General features: G+C 38.7%; 1 protein-coding gene across 1 annotated transcript in view; it reads left to right on the forward strand.

Moving 5' to 3' along the window:
* The first annotated feature begins 2,100 nt into the window (after positions 1-2,100).
* Positions 2,101-16,465, forward strand: part of MYH15 (myosin heavy chain 15) — a 78,200-nt gene continuing 63,835 nt past the window's right edge. The window contains exons 1-12 of the mRNA XM_075590070.1: positions 2,101-2,256; positions 4,025-4,149; positions 6,362-6,465; positions 7,201-7,344; positions 8,410-8,566; positions 9,206-9,233; positions 10,300-10,396; positions 10,990-11,010; positions 12,316-12,408; positions 13,757-13,820; positions 14,191-14,289; positions 15,628-15,731. Coding sequence (XP_075446185.1) covers positions 4,059-4,149; positions 6,362-6,465; positions 7,201-7,344; positions 8,410-8,566; positions 9,206-9,233; positions 10,300-10,396; positions 10,990-11,010; positions 12,316-12,408; positions 13,757-13,820; positions 14,191-14,289; positions 15,628-15,731 — 1,002 coding nt within the window. The 5' untranslated portion in view covers positions 2,101-2,256; positions 4,025-4,058. The remainder of the gene's footprint in view (positions 2,257-4,024; positions 4,150-6,361; positions 6,466-7,200; positions 7,345-8,409; positions 8,567-9,205; positions 9,234-10,299; positions 10,397-10,989; positions 11,011-12,315; positions 12,409-13,756; positions 13,821-14,190; positions 14,290-15,627; positions 15,732-16,465) is intronic.

The raw sequence follows: 16,465 nt of genomic DNA on the forward strand, positions 1-16,465 counted from the left end.
TGGCTGACTTTGGCTGGATTTATTTGATTTATTGCCTTTGTTCCGATGGAGCTAGTCTTTCCTGCGACTTGCTCGCTCAGCTTCCAAGCCACGCCCCCCTTTTTTAAGCGTTTGGTTAAACAAAAATGCCAAACCGCAGTACTTTGTATTTGCTTAACAAGCGAAATGAACTTAACATTTTATTTCGCTCCACAGTATGGAAGAGCTGCACAGAGAGAGAGAGCTGCCTCTCCCTGCACAGCTCTTACAGGCTTGAAGCAGGGGGTCTCTGGAGCTGAACCGCATTAATTTCAGCCCCGGGGACCCCCTACTTCCCGAGTTACACGCACATATGGGGTGCTGGTAGTTTAGTGAATAGGCCCCTATGAGTGGTAGTGTTCTTAAAATATTTATAACACAGGAGTGTTTTCAAATAGCAAAGCAGAGGAAGAAACCTCAAGCCCGACGCTACTAGCCTGGAAGACAGCGTGTATCACGCACGTGTTTTCAAATATATTGTTTCCAGTCTCTGCACCCATTTGCCATACGTTCAACTTCCAAAAGGCTACTGGTATGAAGAAAATTACAGATTGATACCATGTCCTTGTTTATGTGTAATTTATTAGGTCCAAAATTAACACATCAGATGCAGCGGACGTTAATCGAACAAATCACGGCGCTGTTTTCATGTGCGCTGCTGTACTCCACGCGGCATTAACGCCGCCAATCGCCCCAGGCACACGTGTTTATCGCGGTTGCTTTGTTTGAATTTCATGGATTGTGTGCAATTAAATGCAATGAAATGAATGAATTGTAGTGTGTACAGTACTGTGCTACTGGGTCAATTTCAGGTGTTTAAAAGCCAGAACTCTAAAATGCCATTTTCTGCACTCGCCTCTAACGGCTGTACGGTTGGAAGAAATCCCGCGCCATGACATGGGTATTCCGAGGTATACACCGCGTGGAGTGTTTCAATAACGGCCGATGCATCTGTAGGACAAATGTTTTGGTTACCCTGAAAGAGAAACTGCGGGCCTGCTGTATGTGTCCATTTTGGATCTAATAAATTACTCTTTTTTTTTCTCATTGTTCTTTTTATTGGTTTTCCAACAATACTAGTAAACATGACAGATGTCAACACATCTTTACAATTTTCCATGTTTAAATTATACTTAAAAAAGGTAAAAAGATATAAATCAGATGCTCAAGCTTAACACAAACATACACAATATTGAAATTAAATAATTAACTCACAGAATGTACAAAACATAACTTTAGTCAGACACATATTACAGACGTTAGGTTCGGATATACTGTTCTCCTGTCTTGATACCGTTTAACCTGGTACTTTTCTCCCTCTGTTTACCTCACATCTGACCTTGTGCAATTTGCACAAGAGACTCCAGGATGTGTGTGTGCGAAATTATCCCATGGAAAGAGAAGGTGAGAAGGTGTATGTATATATCCCATGGAAAGAGAAGGTGAGAATGTGTATATATATATCCCATGGAAATAGAAGGTGAGAAGCCTTGGAGCTAATTTTGACAAAAACGTAATTGATCAGCCTCATATTGCAGCTATTATGAAAAACTGTTACTTCCAAATCCATCGGATGAGATGAGACAAATTAAAGCATTTATCTCCAAAACAAATCTACAGATAGTAGCACAAGCCTTGGTCCTCTCCAAACTGGATTTAGCCAATTCTCTGCTGACGGGTCTTCAAAAACATAATATCAAAGCCCTGCAGTTGGTGTAAAACGCTACACATATATATATATATCTATATATACAGTATATAAAGCAGAAAATAGCCGTGTTAGTCCAGTTGCGATAGTGCAGAATAAATTAGTTCTGCACTATATATATATATATATATATATATATATATATATATATATATAATATTATATTGATATAAGTAAATATGGTGATCCTCAACGTGCTTATTAACATTGTTGTGAGTCTGTGATAAGGAAAGGTTTGAGTACATAGTCATGTGTTTTTGTTTCATGTGATGATTTGAAAAACAATTTCCTAATTCCATTAGGTCATGTACCAACAATGAAGTGGAGAGGCAAACAAGAGACAGATACCACCCCCCCCCCCCCCTGAATCTTATGCATAATGTCACTGTCCTTCCTGTACCCACATCAGACTGATATAGAATCAAAGGACAGGTACTTAGGCATTTTTTCCATCACTTGTGCCCTTGAAGACCTCATATAAAAGTTGGGATTCAGCAGGGACTGGCAACTGAATCATTTACTTGAACAGGGTATGTATAATCCTTGTAATCCTTTAACATATACTTTCTCAATTGACTTGCCTTGATCTTCCCAATTGGCTTTAGGATTGTGATTTAAAAATGAATCTATTCATTTATTTAATTCTAACATGTAATACATGTATTACGTATTGTATGTTTAACTGGATATTGTAATAGTAAAATAATGAACTGTAGCATATGATGTGTCACTATGATGATATCAGATGAACAACAACAAATGATAAGAAATTATCAACTTGAGAATTGAATGTGTATGTATGTGTCTGCGTATATATATATATATCAGATATTTTTTCTTGGACATCAAAATTATTGGTGATAAATCAAACATCCTAATAGTATCTGAGCCGTGCATGCTTATCTATATCACATGTTTAAAAGCTCCACATATTTTTGCAGTAGAAGCTCTTGAGCTGAGTAAATGCACCTCAGAGCGTTGCTTATACTGCAAGTACCAGAATAAATAACATACTTGTACCACAGAAGAACACAACATTTATATAATGTAAAGTACTGATGCAGCCACGAGTATCCGAACACTTGCCTGGGAAAATCTGGGGCAATACCCCAGTAATGCTGCAACATTTCTGTGACATTTCTGCAGACAGACTAATGGCCCATCGGATTAACACAGTGGGTGTCCCTAGCAGTCTCATTCAAACTGACACTCGTTGCTGCATCTGTAGATGTTGAATGCTTTCAAGTTAGGAACTCGACCACTTATAACAGAACAAACAAGTTTTGTGCCACACACATTAATGTACAGTACATCACTGTTTGATGAATTTTTCACAGTGAACATATGCATTCTGTACACATACTAGGGGGGAAAATGACGTATTACTATTTGACATTTGGATAAAAATAGTGTTTTTGTCCCTTAATTCAACTCAGATTGCAAAGCACACTTGGCATTTAATTGCGTAATACTGTTACAATTATCTGAAGCATCTATTTCTAAAAATGTATAACTATTTATATTTTTTTGTAAAGCAAGTTACATAGAACAAGTAGAAAACAATAATCACTAGTAAATGGCTATATCAAAAAGTGTATATAAAACTGTATGTGAAGCTACTCAAAAAAACAGTTCTATGATTCTATGAGTCATACTACTATATACATGTGAGTGTAATGGGAGATATTTCTGTTTGGCTCATAATGCTCTAAGAACGATTACACTATATCGCCAATTTTATTTCACATGGTTGTGCACTTTCCCAGAGAAACTTATTAGAATAATTTGTTAAGACTAAGGGTAGATATTCAATAGGTTGAACTTGATGGACGTACAGTATGTCTTTTTTCAACCTCATCAACTATGTAACCTTCTTTTGTGTAGCGCAGCCCCATAATACTTCAATGCCTTGTAAATAAACCACAACTATCATATAATGAAAATTAAAAAAAAAACTCGTCAGACATTGGTTCCCTGCAAATGAAAAAAGAAATCAGCTTGATTCTGCACAATTTTTTTTTTTAAGATAACATTTTTTTTTATTGGCAAAGAAGGGTGGTTTGCCGTGTCGGTCCTTTCTTCTTATAACACTGTACAGTATATAATATTCTCTGTATTTCTGCCACATCTGATACCTGAGATGTTCGAAAGCTGGTAACATATCAACTACTTGTTGGTCCAATAAAAGGTATCATACCACCTGCCCCCTCTCCCTCCTTTGTTATTTTACTACATACTGTAGTTGTATTATTGACATTTGTTACTTTGGGTTACACAATTTTCCGTTTTTTTTTTCAGTGTCTGGTTCTGTGTATCTCCTACATTTGCCAAAATGATGGACATGTCAGATTTCGGGGAAGCTGCCAACTTCCTTAGGAAGACTGACAAGGAGTTAATGATTCAACAGACGGTGGCCTTTGATGGTAAGATATATATATTTATACTGTATATATTTGTTTGTACCTATAGCATGTTATGCATATACATAAAATATTGTTGCTTACAATGTTTTTTCACAAATGGCTTACAAAAGTAATGATGTATTGCCTGGATGAAAACAGATCTGCATTTATCAAACATGTATGTAGGTATAGCTTTACTTATATAGCGCCATCCATGTACATAGTGCTTCACAGCAGTAATGATATTATAACACATAATGGGAATATGTGTTCAGACATGAAAGTAACAATAGGAAAAGGAGTTCCTGCCCCAAAAGAGCTTACAATCGAAGTGATAATTAGAGAGAACTTACAGAGACAGGTGGGTGTTCTGGTACGTGCGTCTGCAGGGGGTCAAGGTCGGTGCATATGAGATGTGTAGTATCTGCAATGTCGCTACCCATATGCGTCATTAAAGATATTGGGGCAAAGCTCATTGGATTATGTTTTTAAAAGATTTTAGCATTATTCATGCCGTAGAAATAGAAAGAAGGCCGTTTTCTAAAATAAATCCCTGTTCTTTTTTTTTTTAATAAAGGAAAGTAGAATCGTAAGTTTGTAAGTAGAAAATTAGTGTTACGATGGGTGTGACAAAAATATCAGAGTTGTTCGCTAGTGAAAATAAAAAAATAATAATAGTACCCCGGGTGTGACAAAAAGGAGTTCCCCTTGTGCCACGTAGAACTTTAGTTTAGTGACTTCTTCCCTACATTATTTGCTCTTTTTATTATTTCTTCAGTCACAGTTACTACATAGAGAGTAGATAGCTGTCTGAGTTCATTTAAGGCATGACTTCAGCTACATGTCTACTTTGTAATATGCCAAGTATGTAATATTACAGCTATCTCCAACCCTATATTTTCATGGGTACAAGCAAACAAGTTCTAAACTTACAATTGATCTGCTTCAGTGTATGTATGTATGTATTTATGTATGTACAGTATGTATGTATGTACAGTATGTCTTTATATATTGCCATTAATATACATAGCACTTCACAGCAGTAATACATGTGATAATCATATAAATAACAAATAATACAAATAACACATAATGGGAAGAAGTGCTTCAGACATAAAAGTAACATTTAGAAACAAGGAGTCCCTGCTCCGAAGAGCTTACAATCTAATTGGTTGGTAGGAAGAACGTACAGAGACCGTAGGAGGGTGTTCTGGTAAGTGCGTCTGCAATGGGCCAACAAGGTATATGTATGAGGTGTATAGTATCAGCCACAGAGCTACTCATATGCTTCGTTAAGTAGGTGTGTTTTAAGGTGGGTCTTAAAGGTGGATAGAGAGGGGGCAAGTCGGGTATTGAGGGGAAGGGCATTCCAGAGGTGTGGGGCAGTCAGTGAGAAAGGTTTAAGGCGGGAGAGGGCTTTAGATACAAAGAGGGTAGAGAGAAGACATCCTTGAGCGGAACGCAAGAGTCGGAATGGTGTGTATGTTCACAAATATACCCAAATGCACTTGCATGTAATCATACAGTATATTTCCCCTTCTACAGCGATTGTGACATTGTGAGTTCGATAAGGCATGAGCTTCCCTTTAGGGAGGCATATTTAAGTGTCGCACAGCAATTAGTGACCTTTTGGTGCTGGAAGACACTTTACAGTCCAATTACTTGAATCAGACATATTGGATATCAGCCAAAAGGTTTTCTATGGAAACGCACCGCCGTGTAAATATAGACTGCTTCACAGAACATTGAATAAGGGCCATTGTTCCCATTTATGGGCATTACCCTGTATGCTGTGAAGTCGCTTCCCAGTGCTGGAGAAGCGTTCGACTCTATACAAATAAATGGGAATAATGCCTTCACCGCATAAGAACAGGGGCATATTTCTTCTGCACTTAGGAAATACTGTATAACATGATGGTGTAACCAAGGTCGTATCTGATAAGTGGTGATGTAGGGTTGGTACATTATTAAGGAGAAAAAAATACGAATAATCAAAATAAGGATAGGTGGGATGTGTGATATATACTCTACATTGTTCACCCAGATGCCGAATGATTAGAGTCCATCAATACACAACTGCTGTAAATGTTGACACGACCTCTTAAATGAACCGGGAATAATCACAGTTTAGAGGGTTGTCTTGTCACACACATGCAATATTGTTGCATAGAAATAAAGCCACTGTGATATTAGTCATGCTGCATAGCATAATATAGACATTTCTTCCCAACAGGAAAGAAGAGATGTTGGATACCAGATGAGAAGGAAGCTTATCTGGAAGCTGAGATTAAGGAGACCAGCAATGGCAAAGTCACTGTTGAGGTTGCCGGTGCAAAGGTGAAATATGTCAAATAGACAGCAAAACATAGATGTGACACCCTTTGTTTCCGAGGGGGGGTGGGGGGGGGGGAGGTTGTTGCAGCCTCTCCGGTATCATAGGATGATAAGAACACTTTTATTGTTTTACCCCAGAGCTGAATCAAGCTCAGGGGGGGGGAGCGGGGGGGGGGAGGGGGGGGTCCCTGGCTACTGAGATGCCTACTGTTGGTCCTTCCGTATTTAAATATATTTCATGGGGAAATAAACTGTCTGCCAAATCTCGGGCCAATTGTGAGCCACAATATCATCAGTTAGTTGCGGCTTCCTATTAGATGGACATTTAAATTCCCTCTAAAGGATGTAATGCTGGTGAATATTTCGAGACCCTGGGGGTTTCTGGAGCTAAAAATTAATGCAGATCAGCTCCAGGGTTCCAATCTATAAAGAGTTGGGTTGGGGGGTGAGGGGGAGGGAGGATAGTTAGAGGGTATTGTTTCTTTAAGTTTTCTCCCACACCCACATTTTGTGTCCAGTTACTGTATATAAACTTTAATCTTCAGTGCGTGTATGTCAGTTATATATTTTCTTCCTCGTGCACCTGCTAGATTTAAAAATGTCAGTGCACCTGCTAGATTTAAAAATGTCAAAATGTACTGTATATATATATAATTCACTTAATGTAAAAATAGTGATCAGGATTAAGGAGCTATACATTTCAAATGAGATCTTGGTTCTTTGTGCCTCTTTATTTAGACTGTCGTTGTGAAGGAGGAAGATGTTCAGCAGATGAACCCTCCAAAGTTTGACATGATCGAAGATATGGCCATGTTAACCCACCTGAATGAGGCTTCTGTGCTGCAAAATCTGCGCAAACGCTACGCCAACTGGATGATCTATGTAAGTTACTAAAACTGTTCTATCCCCGTGGTTGCCAGAGAGGCCCACCATGCTTTCAACACAGCCGCGACTCCTCTGGCACCACAGGAACTGACTTAGACTCGTACTCAATATGCGGTGAAGCATCTTCTCAATAGCAGGAAACCTCTGATATCCAGTCACTGGATTCACTAAACCTTGGATACGGTTTATTGCACCTCAATCCCGCGTTAACCGCGTTTATGGGAAGGATGTTGAGCCAGAGAGAAATCTGATTTGTAGTCGGGAAGGAATTACCGTTTCCTCTTATCAGACATCATTGGATAATGTTTCACTAGGGTTTTTTTGTTTGACTTCCTCTGGATCAAAATACTGTAAATACAAATATAGGATAAGTATCTGTCATCTAAAATTAGCATATGTTGAACTTAATGGACATATGTCTTTTTTCAACCTTATCTACAATGTAACTATTATTGACTAATGACTAGGCAGTTAACACATGGTCACAGTGAAATAACATGTATCGGAGGTTAGTGAATCTCCCCCATATGATATTGTGATCAAATGGTATTGGTTTTACTACATATGTGCTAGTGGTGAACTGTGTGTATATTTCACAGTTAGTTTTTATCATAGTCAGGATAATAAGAATTCGTGCGGAGCAATCCGTTGCTGGCCTCTCTGACTGTGAAGGGATTAAAGCAGCAATCCACACTCAAAGGATTGATGCTTTGGTCCTTGCATGGACCTTTTTCACTCGGACCTAAACGTCAATCCTTTGAATAAACATGTTATTCTTCACACAAGACCGCTGGAGTGCAGTTCATCTCCTGTTTAAAGTATTACTTCACTATTCAGTGTTGTGACGGGCACCCAGCATTTTTTCATCATGAGTGAGTGCTCCTTTGTTTTCTATGCATGGGTTATACTTTTGTCATTAACTCCTTTCTAGACTGTTTTTGCATGTTTGATCTAATTAACATTCATCTAACGAGGTTACTTTTTTTGTTCCCTCCATTATTACAATATATGTTGATGTTTTGTATTCTTTAATATTTTAATTTGTTGTTTTACTCCTTCCAGACCTATTCAGGCCTCTTCTGTGTGACTGTGAATCCATACAAAGCACTTCCAGTTTACAAGACTGAGGTTGTCAATGCTTATAAGGGCAAGAGACGTTCAGAAGCTCCTCCTCATATCTTCTCCATTGCTGATAATGCCTACCATGACATGTTACGCAGTACGTTGTGTGTTTTATTAGTCATTGTTTTAAACATGCATTGGGTCTAATTGGAAAGTAATTAAGTCTAAGCTGCAATAATGTTCCATTCTTTTGAATTAGAGTTGTTGATGCATTTATTACCAAAGGACCTCTGATAATAATAATAATAATAATAGCATGTTCTTGTATAGCACTGCTGGTTTTACGTAGCGCTTTACAGAGACAGCTTGCTGGGCTTGTGAGCTTACAATCTTATGTTTTTGGTGCCTGAGGCACAGGGAGATAAAGTGATTTGCACAAGGTCACAAGGAGCCGACACCGGGAATTGAACCAGGTTCCCCTGCTTCACACTCAGTGCCAGTCAGTGTCTTTACTCACTGAGCCGCTCCCGATTATCTTTGGTATATTAATGCATTGTCAAGGATCTTTTCAGATTTTCTTAGCTATCAATGATCTTTGCCTACCTTGTATTCTACCTTGTGATGTATCACAACGGTGGTCATTGAATTAAATACATGATTGCCTAACGTTTACAAGTGGCTAGGAGATATGTCATTAATAGCAATAAATACATTTTTTAAGAGCTTTTAATATAAGAATATAAATTGCTGCCACATAATCCATTGTATTGACATTTTTAACACTTTTCTTTGTTAGATCGGGAAAACCAATCAATGTTGATCACGTAAGTAAGCTCTAAAAAAATAATAATTTCACTGAACAAGGTTAGCAGAATCAGATATACAGATATTCATATGACACCTTTAATTAAGAAGTAGTACTGTATTACTAAAATACACTTGGAATTGATGGTAAAAGAGTGATGGTAGGATGGGATATAGAGAACCACTACTTTTGTTTTATTTACACACTGACACTTAAACTTCCTTTTGAGTCATATATATTGTATGTGAAAATCAGGGTTTGACATTTAATTACCCCAATCTACAGTACGATGAGAGTAATTGCTCTAGGGATGCAAAAACTAATAATAGGGATTCCAAAACTATTTCACAAAATGTAGTAGAACGTGGGGGGATACACACTCAGTTGAGCCGGAAGTGACGACATCGGCAACAGTGGAGACTCGGAGTGGGTGAGAGTGCGACTCACCCGGCTCCTGGGAGTCACGGCGATTTATTTGTAACATACAAATGTTTTAAAGGGATCACCCTGATGTAAGCCTTTATTGCAGGGGGGTCTTTTTGTGATAAATGTACTGTTTTAAAAGTACCATCTGCACTATCTTGGTCTCTCTTCTTTCTCCTGGGTCCGGCTGAACTGAGTGTGTAGCCCCCCACGTTCTACTACATTTTGTGAAACAGTTTTGGAAATGCTCATACAACTCATATGTTTGTGAGAATTATCATTGGAGGTTCTTTGCACAACTGAGCCCTAAACTGTCCTACAGTTCTGTTCTATGTTCATTCTCTCTTCTCTCCTTTGATGATATGACCCCCGCTCCCCTGATTTTCTTGGATTCTTTCTTTCTTTAATGATTCTGAAACTATTTGTTTACCCCAGAATTGTGCCATTTTTGCCTTCATACAAATACCCCAGGGTTTAGTTCCAGTTTAGTTAGTTTAACTCCAGTTTACAGGCTGATGGGAACCAGAATCTGTAGATAAGGATGTAAAGTAGAATAGTCAGATACCGTGGGATTTAGAATACTTTTGTGAAAGATGCAGTGTTTGAAGGAAAATTATCTGTTCAGTCTACTATTTGTTAACAATATCAATGTATGTTCTTAGTGGAGAATCTGGTGCTGGCAAGACTGTGAACACGAAACGTGTCATTCAGTACTTTGCCACTGTGGCTGCCATTGGTGATCCCTCTGGTAAAAAGAATGTAAGTATTGTAGTGACCTTAATTGGTTTGTAAAAGGGCATCCTCTATTTATTGTGGATCTGAAGCAAATAAATCTCTCTCTCTCTCTTCTTCCTCTCTTCTTTTTCTCTCTCTCTCCTCAAACTGGCAATTACAGAAATGTAAAAGTGACTGTGAGCACTCACATGAAGTACTGTTATCTTTTGGTGGTCATTTTATAGAGACAATTTGCTAGGATGGGTGATGGCAGTTTTCAAATAACACTTTGTCAAACTCCCCAGCTGACTGCTATATTACTGACCTCTGCATGGAGTTCACTTACCAAAAGGCCACTTGAGTTTTCAGAGAATATCAGAAAAAAGATTTAGGTCTAGAAAAGAAAGTGAAGCACCATCTATATCCTCGCTCTTAAAATACGAGTTCAAATCCACCGTGTGGGCATTTTTACACACACTTCATCTTTCAGGGAAACTGCTGCTTTCTCTTTCTTTGTGTGAACGTAATTATTATTATTTTTCGGACGTTGGTAAGGATTTGTTTTTTAATTATTTGTTTTCTATAAATGTTGTAGTGCATAGATATCATTATGACAACATGTTTTGTTTTGCTTACAGCAACCAGCTACCAAAACTGGGGTAAGTAGTTCAACTATTTCACTGCTCCACCCTCTGTTATTGGTCTCATTACCTTGATATACGTACTGTAGCTTTTTACTTTAGTTCTAGCAACTGTGAATAGGGTGTCTTTTTATTAGGCGAAAAAATAATGGCACCTACAGTATACAGTACGCTGATATAAGAATAACACAAGGCACTGCGGATGTTTCTAAATGCTATTTAATGAGCCAAACACTTAGTGACGTTTTGACCAAAGCGGTCTTTTTCAAGAAGTGAGTGGCTAGCCCCTCACCACTTGAAAAAGACCGCTTTGGTCGAAACGTGACTAAGTTTTTGGCTCATTAAATAGCATTTAGAAACATCCGCAGTGCCTTGTGTTATTCTTATATCAGTGTATGATTTGGATTTCCAGCAGGTCTTCTTTCCACACAAGTGCACCGGTAAATATGAAAGACAGTCCTCGGTTATCCGACACAATGCGTTACTCAAAATGGCGTTGGATAGTGAAACGTTGTAAAACGAAACACGTTTTCCCATAGGAACACTGTTTAAATGAAAGGTTCCATTCCTGAAGGCATTTTTAATGCTAAAATACACAAAATATTTTACGCAGACAATAAGATATGCAGCACACACATAAATTATATAGTGTATATACTGTATTATATATATAATATAACATAATATATAATATAATATACAAATATATTATATAGTATAATATATATATTATATACACATAAACAACGTTGCAAAGCGTCGTAAGAGCGTTGGATAAGCTGTTTTGGCGTTGTAAAAATGAACATAGGTATGCATTGCATAGCGTTGGATAAGCCTTTCGTTGTAAAGCAAAGCGTTGTAAAACAAGGATTGCCTGTATATGGTGTACAGTAGTAATCCTCCTTTTACCTATACAGTACGTACAGCTTGTGTTTAAGACACATAGCATAAACATTTTTTGCCTGCGTGTGCAATAGATTTAACACACTTTGTAATCAATGATAATAGTTAGGGAAGTTCATCCAACTTTTTGAAGTGCCGAACCACACTATTTTTAGCTTCATGGCCCCTGGCTCCCGAGATAGATACAAATAACCCGGTCTCTATGTTTAAAATAATTGTCATCGTCTGTAATTGTTGGCTTGGTAATATAGCAAACCCCTCCCCTCTGGGGTGATTTGCTGACACCCCTCAAGAAGTCAGCAAACTCCAGATTCCCAATCTGTCCTTCGTTTAGTTTTGCTGATATTTGTTACTGGTGATTTTCTTTGTTGCAGTGTTTGCATATTTTTAAACTGTTCCATAAATATATATATCTTGTAGGGAACATTGGAAGATCAAATCATCCAGGCAAACCCAGCACTGGAAGCTTTTGGAAATGCCAAAACACTGAGAAATGACAACTCATCCCGTTTTGTAAGTTTTTTTTTTTTTTTGCTACCTCCCTTACTACCCCTTCTGTGCAGAGAATTCTGCAATGTCTTCCTCTGCTGGCCTCTCTGGCAGCATAAGGGTTAAAACAATATTATTTATATTATTATCGGTTGAGGTAATAATTCAATTGGGCCATTCTAGCATATCATGTATACATGTACAAATTTAGAAACCACCACAATAAAATGTATGTGGCTTTTGGCTTTAAACGGTGCAATTCTTTAAAGGTTAACAGCATGCTACTGACATGTGCAGCAGCAATGGTTCATTTCCTGCCAACGGACTCTAGTAATTGATTAGGGGTTTATTATATGTTTTATTGGTATAACAGTGTCCCTCACTGCAGCCACACATGCAGCTGTGGTGGGGAAACAGGGACTGCGGCTTGAAGGGGCATGGGAGGGCGATAAGTGACTAAAAAAAGGATGGCAGCAACTGAACAGTGTGTAGCGTTGTATAATGATGCAGAGTATTATGTAATCACAAAGACAGGCTTAATAATAATAATTAGAGTATTATAGACTGAAGCCACCTGGAGGCTGGGGAGGGCTTGTTTTGTGTTTTCAGGAGTAAGTCACTTGATATTAAATCAATGTCGGTAAGCAACATACGCTGATATTCACTAACCTCCAATATGAGATATGGCAATGTGAACCTGCCTTAATTGTCATTCATTTGAATGTGAGTTAACACAAGATTGCTGTTTGATAACCCACATCGGGGGTTAGGGCATCTCCCCCTTCTGGTCATATTTTTAATGGCTTGTTCTCTTGAATGGGCATCTGGCGCCTTGTGGTTTAATAATTTGATCAATATTTAGACCCGAATACTTTTCACTGGTTTTGAAACTACAGTAAATCGGGATCATTATGCACTCGATACATTTTGATTTCTTGGCACTCACAGTATGCGTAATGCTACAGTACTTTTTATTTCCAAATCCCCTGCTTACTTGCATTGCTTTTTATGACAAAAACTAAATTGATGTGCACGGACCCACTGAAAATAAAAGAACGTAATACAGTAATCTGAACTCTGTTTAAAAGCGTCTCAATACAGTTTAGACAGTTTTGAGTAGATTGAACGAGGTTTTTCCTGTTCATCCAGACTTTTTTTTTTTTTACAGAGGAACACACTCTTAATAATAATCCCTTTTTTTACAGAGAGTAACACACTCTTAATAATAATAATAATAATAATAATAATAATAATAATAATCCCTTTTCTACAGAGAGGAACACACTTAATAATAATAATAATTCCTTTTTTTACAGAGAGGAACACACTCTTAATAATAATCCCTTTTTTTCTCCATTTTTCCCTTGCTCAGGGTAAATTCATACGGATCCATTTTGGTACTACTGGCAAATTGTCATCTGCTGACATTGAAATTTGTAAGTTTGTAACGGCTAGAGATTGTCCATGTACTCTCTGTACATTTGCTTGTAGTTAAGGGATTAATTATTCCGTTGCTATAATAGTACTTAGCATGCACACTATGAAATATACGCCTCTTATCTGTTATGTCTCTCCTTTGCCTAGCTAGTGATACACCACTGTATTCAATAACCATAGATATGATTCAAAAAGATCTCTTTTTTGTTAATTCTTTCTATAGCATGTTTTACAATGTGTACTTTTTTCTATCTTGCATAATACATTATTTCTTGCATATTAAATTAAAGATGTGATGATCAATTGTAAATATATATACCATCTTAAAAGAATTAATATCAAAGTTTTTTGTCTCACATCTACACACAGATTTATTGGAAAAATCCAGAGTCATTTTTCAGCAGCCTGGAGAAAGAAGCTACCACATCTTCTACCAGATAACTAGTGGGAAAAAGAGTGAGCTGCAGGGTAAGATGAGAATACTAATCACAGATACTTGGGAAGCTAAAGCCTGTATTTGTTGTGTGGAGGAGCATTAGTTTCAGTCCTGACTATCAGTCTGTCTCGCTGCAGCATGCTGAATAATCACACAGCATTTAAATATCAAACATTTCTCAGCCTCCTTGCTAGCCAGAAATCAGAATCTACCATCCACCGCTCCTCCTTCTCCTCCCTCTCCTCCCTCTCCTCCCTCTCCTCCTTAGTATGGGCCTTTATACGCTCTGTCACATACAGTCTATGATAAGGGCTGGAGCACACACAGCGCTACGTGTGTTCATTGTTGAAACTACCATTGGCTGCGAAGCACGGCGTTGCCGCTGCTGTAGCTGAAGTCTTTCAAAACTGTGATTTCAGGCTGCAGCAGCGCGACGTCAGTTTCATCAGCCAATCAATGCATTGGCTGCTGAAGTGAACAGAGTCGGCAGCTCCCTGCACACACATACACACACATACACACATACACACACACATACACACACAATTATGCTTTTGTTTTACACCGCACCCCACTCCCCCCGCTCAGAGCTCCCTGCTCTCAGGTCCCCGCTCCCCCCGCTCAGAGCTCCGCTCCCCCCGCTCAGAGCTCCCTGCTCCCCCCACTCAGAGCTCCCCGCTCCCCCCACTTGGAGCTCCCCGCTCTCCGGTCCCCACTCTCCCCGCTCTCAGGTTCCCGCTCCCCCCACTCAGAGCTCCCTGCTCCCCCCACTCAGAGCTCCCTGCTCCCCCCGCACAGAGCTCCCTGTTCCCCCTGCTCAGAGCTCCCTGCTCCCCCCGCTCCCAGGTCCCCGCTCCCCCCGCTCTCGGGGTAGGAGGCTGAGCGCGTCACGTGGGGACGTGTTGTCGGATCATTCTCTCTGCTGGGGATGTTCACACATCGCCCAGCAGACGGAGGCACGTACACGTGAACACAGCCACGCATTTTGGTGAAGCCCCAAGTGTGCTCTTGCCCATAGGAGGAAAACAAAAATGTTTCTAATTGAATAAACTTCTACCAAAATCATGATTTTCTCATCAACATACGCACGGGACAATTATTGCTAAGAAACCCATGGTATGTTTAGTTCATTGCCATGGTATTCTTAAAGTTAAAAGCATGTAGGCCCATATTTATGAAGTGGTGCTATTCCATAAGACACCTTCTGGCCCATTCAAGTAAGTAGACCATGAGGGGTTTTCTGGCGAGGGAAGGTATCTCATAAAATGGCACCTCTAAAAAAAATATGGGCCTTAATATATATGCAGATTATTTGTGAAATGACATTTCTTTATTCAAATGTATATACTTGTTATATTCTTTATTTGCAGATCTGCTGTTAGTGAGCACCAATCCCTATGACTTTCACTTTAGCTCACAAGGTGTTGTTACTGTGGAAAACATGGATGATGGTGAAGAATTAATGGCAACAGATGTAAGTGTTATTAACCCCTTTGGTTCTGGAGGAGGTTCAGCAAGAGTATTCTGCCCTTCTACATACTTCTTACACTTTTGCCCACTCATTAATGCTATCATCGTCCCTGGATAGTCCACGCTTTCAACCAGTTTTTTATACTAAAGCTCTGCCCATCTCTCCTCCTCCTAAGAGCCTTACTTTTCATGAAGATAAAGACATAACTTTGAGTTGTTGGTGATCATCATGTTGTGTGACATTAGTGCCTTTATGCTGACACAGTTTACATTGTAGTTTTTGGTGTGGAATTTGTAGCTATTTGTTTTTCCTGCACCAGGTGTTTTAATTAATGTAAAAGTAAGCTTCCATGAATGATGTACATCCCACTATTTAAAATGTAAAAAGGTTTTTTTTTAAACTGTTTATTTTCTCTTATAATGTATGATATTGATGTAAAACCCATTCTTCCATTTGCTTAACACAACCAGTTTTTCTTTTGTTAATGTGGTTTGCAAGGTCTTCTTTGTTCGATCCTCTTACCTTAATCCATTCAGCTGTCATAGCAATATGAGATGTATAGATAGCCAAGTGCTCAGAGGAGCAAAGACAACAATGTTCTGTCTGTAAATTGGGTGCCATCTTATAATATATGTTTATCAATGTCTCTTAGTCGATATAGGAATTCTTTTCACATGCACCTACCTGGGTCTTCTTGTGAAAAGTAACACTCATTACTCGTGTATGTGGATACCCAG

Source organism: Ascaphus truei, chromosome 3 (assembly GCF_040206685.1).
Source record: "Ascaphus truei isolate aAscTru1 chromosome 3, aAscTru1.hap1, whole genome shotgun sequence".
In the NCBI taxonomy this organism is placed as follows: Eukaryota; Metazoa; Chordata; class Amphibia; order Anura; family Ascaphidae; genus Ascaphus; species Ascaphus truei.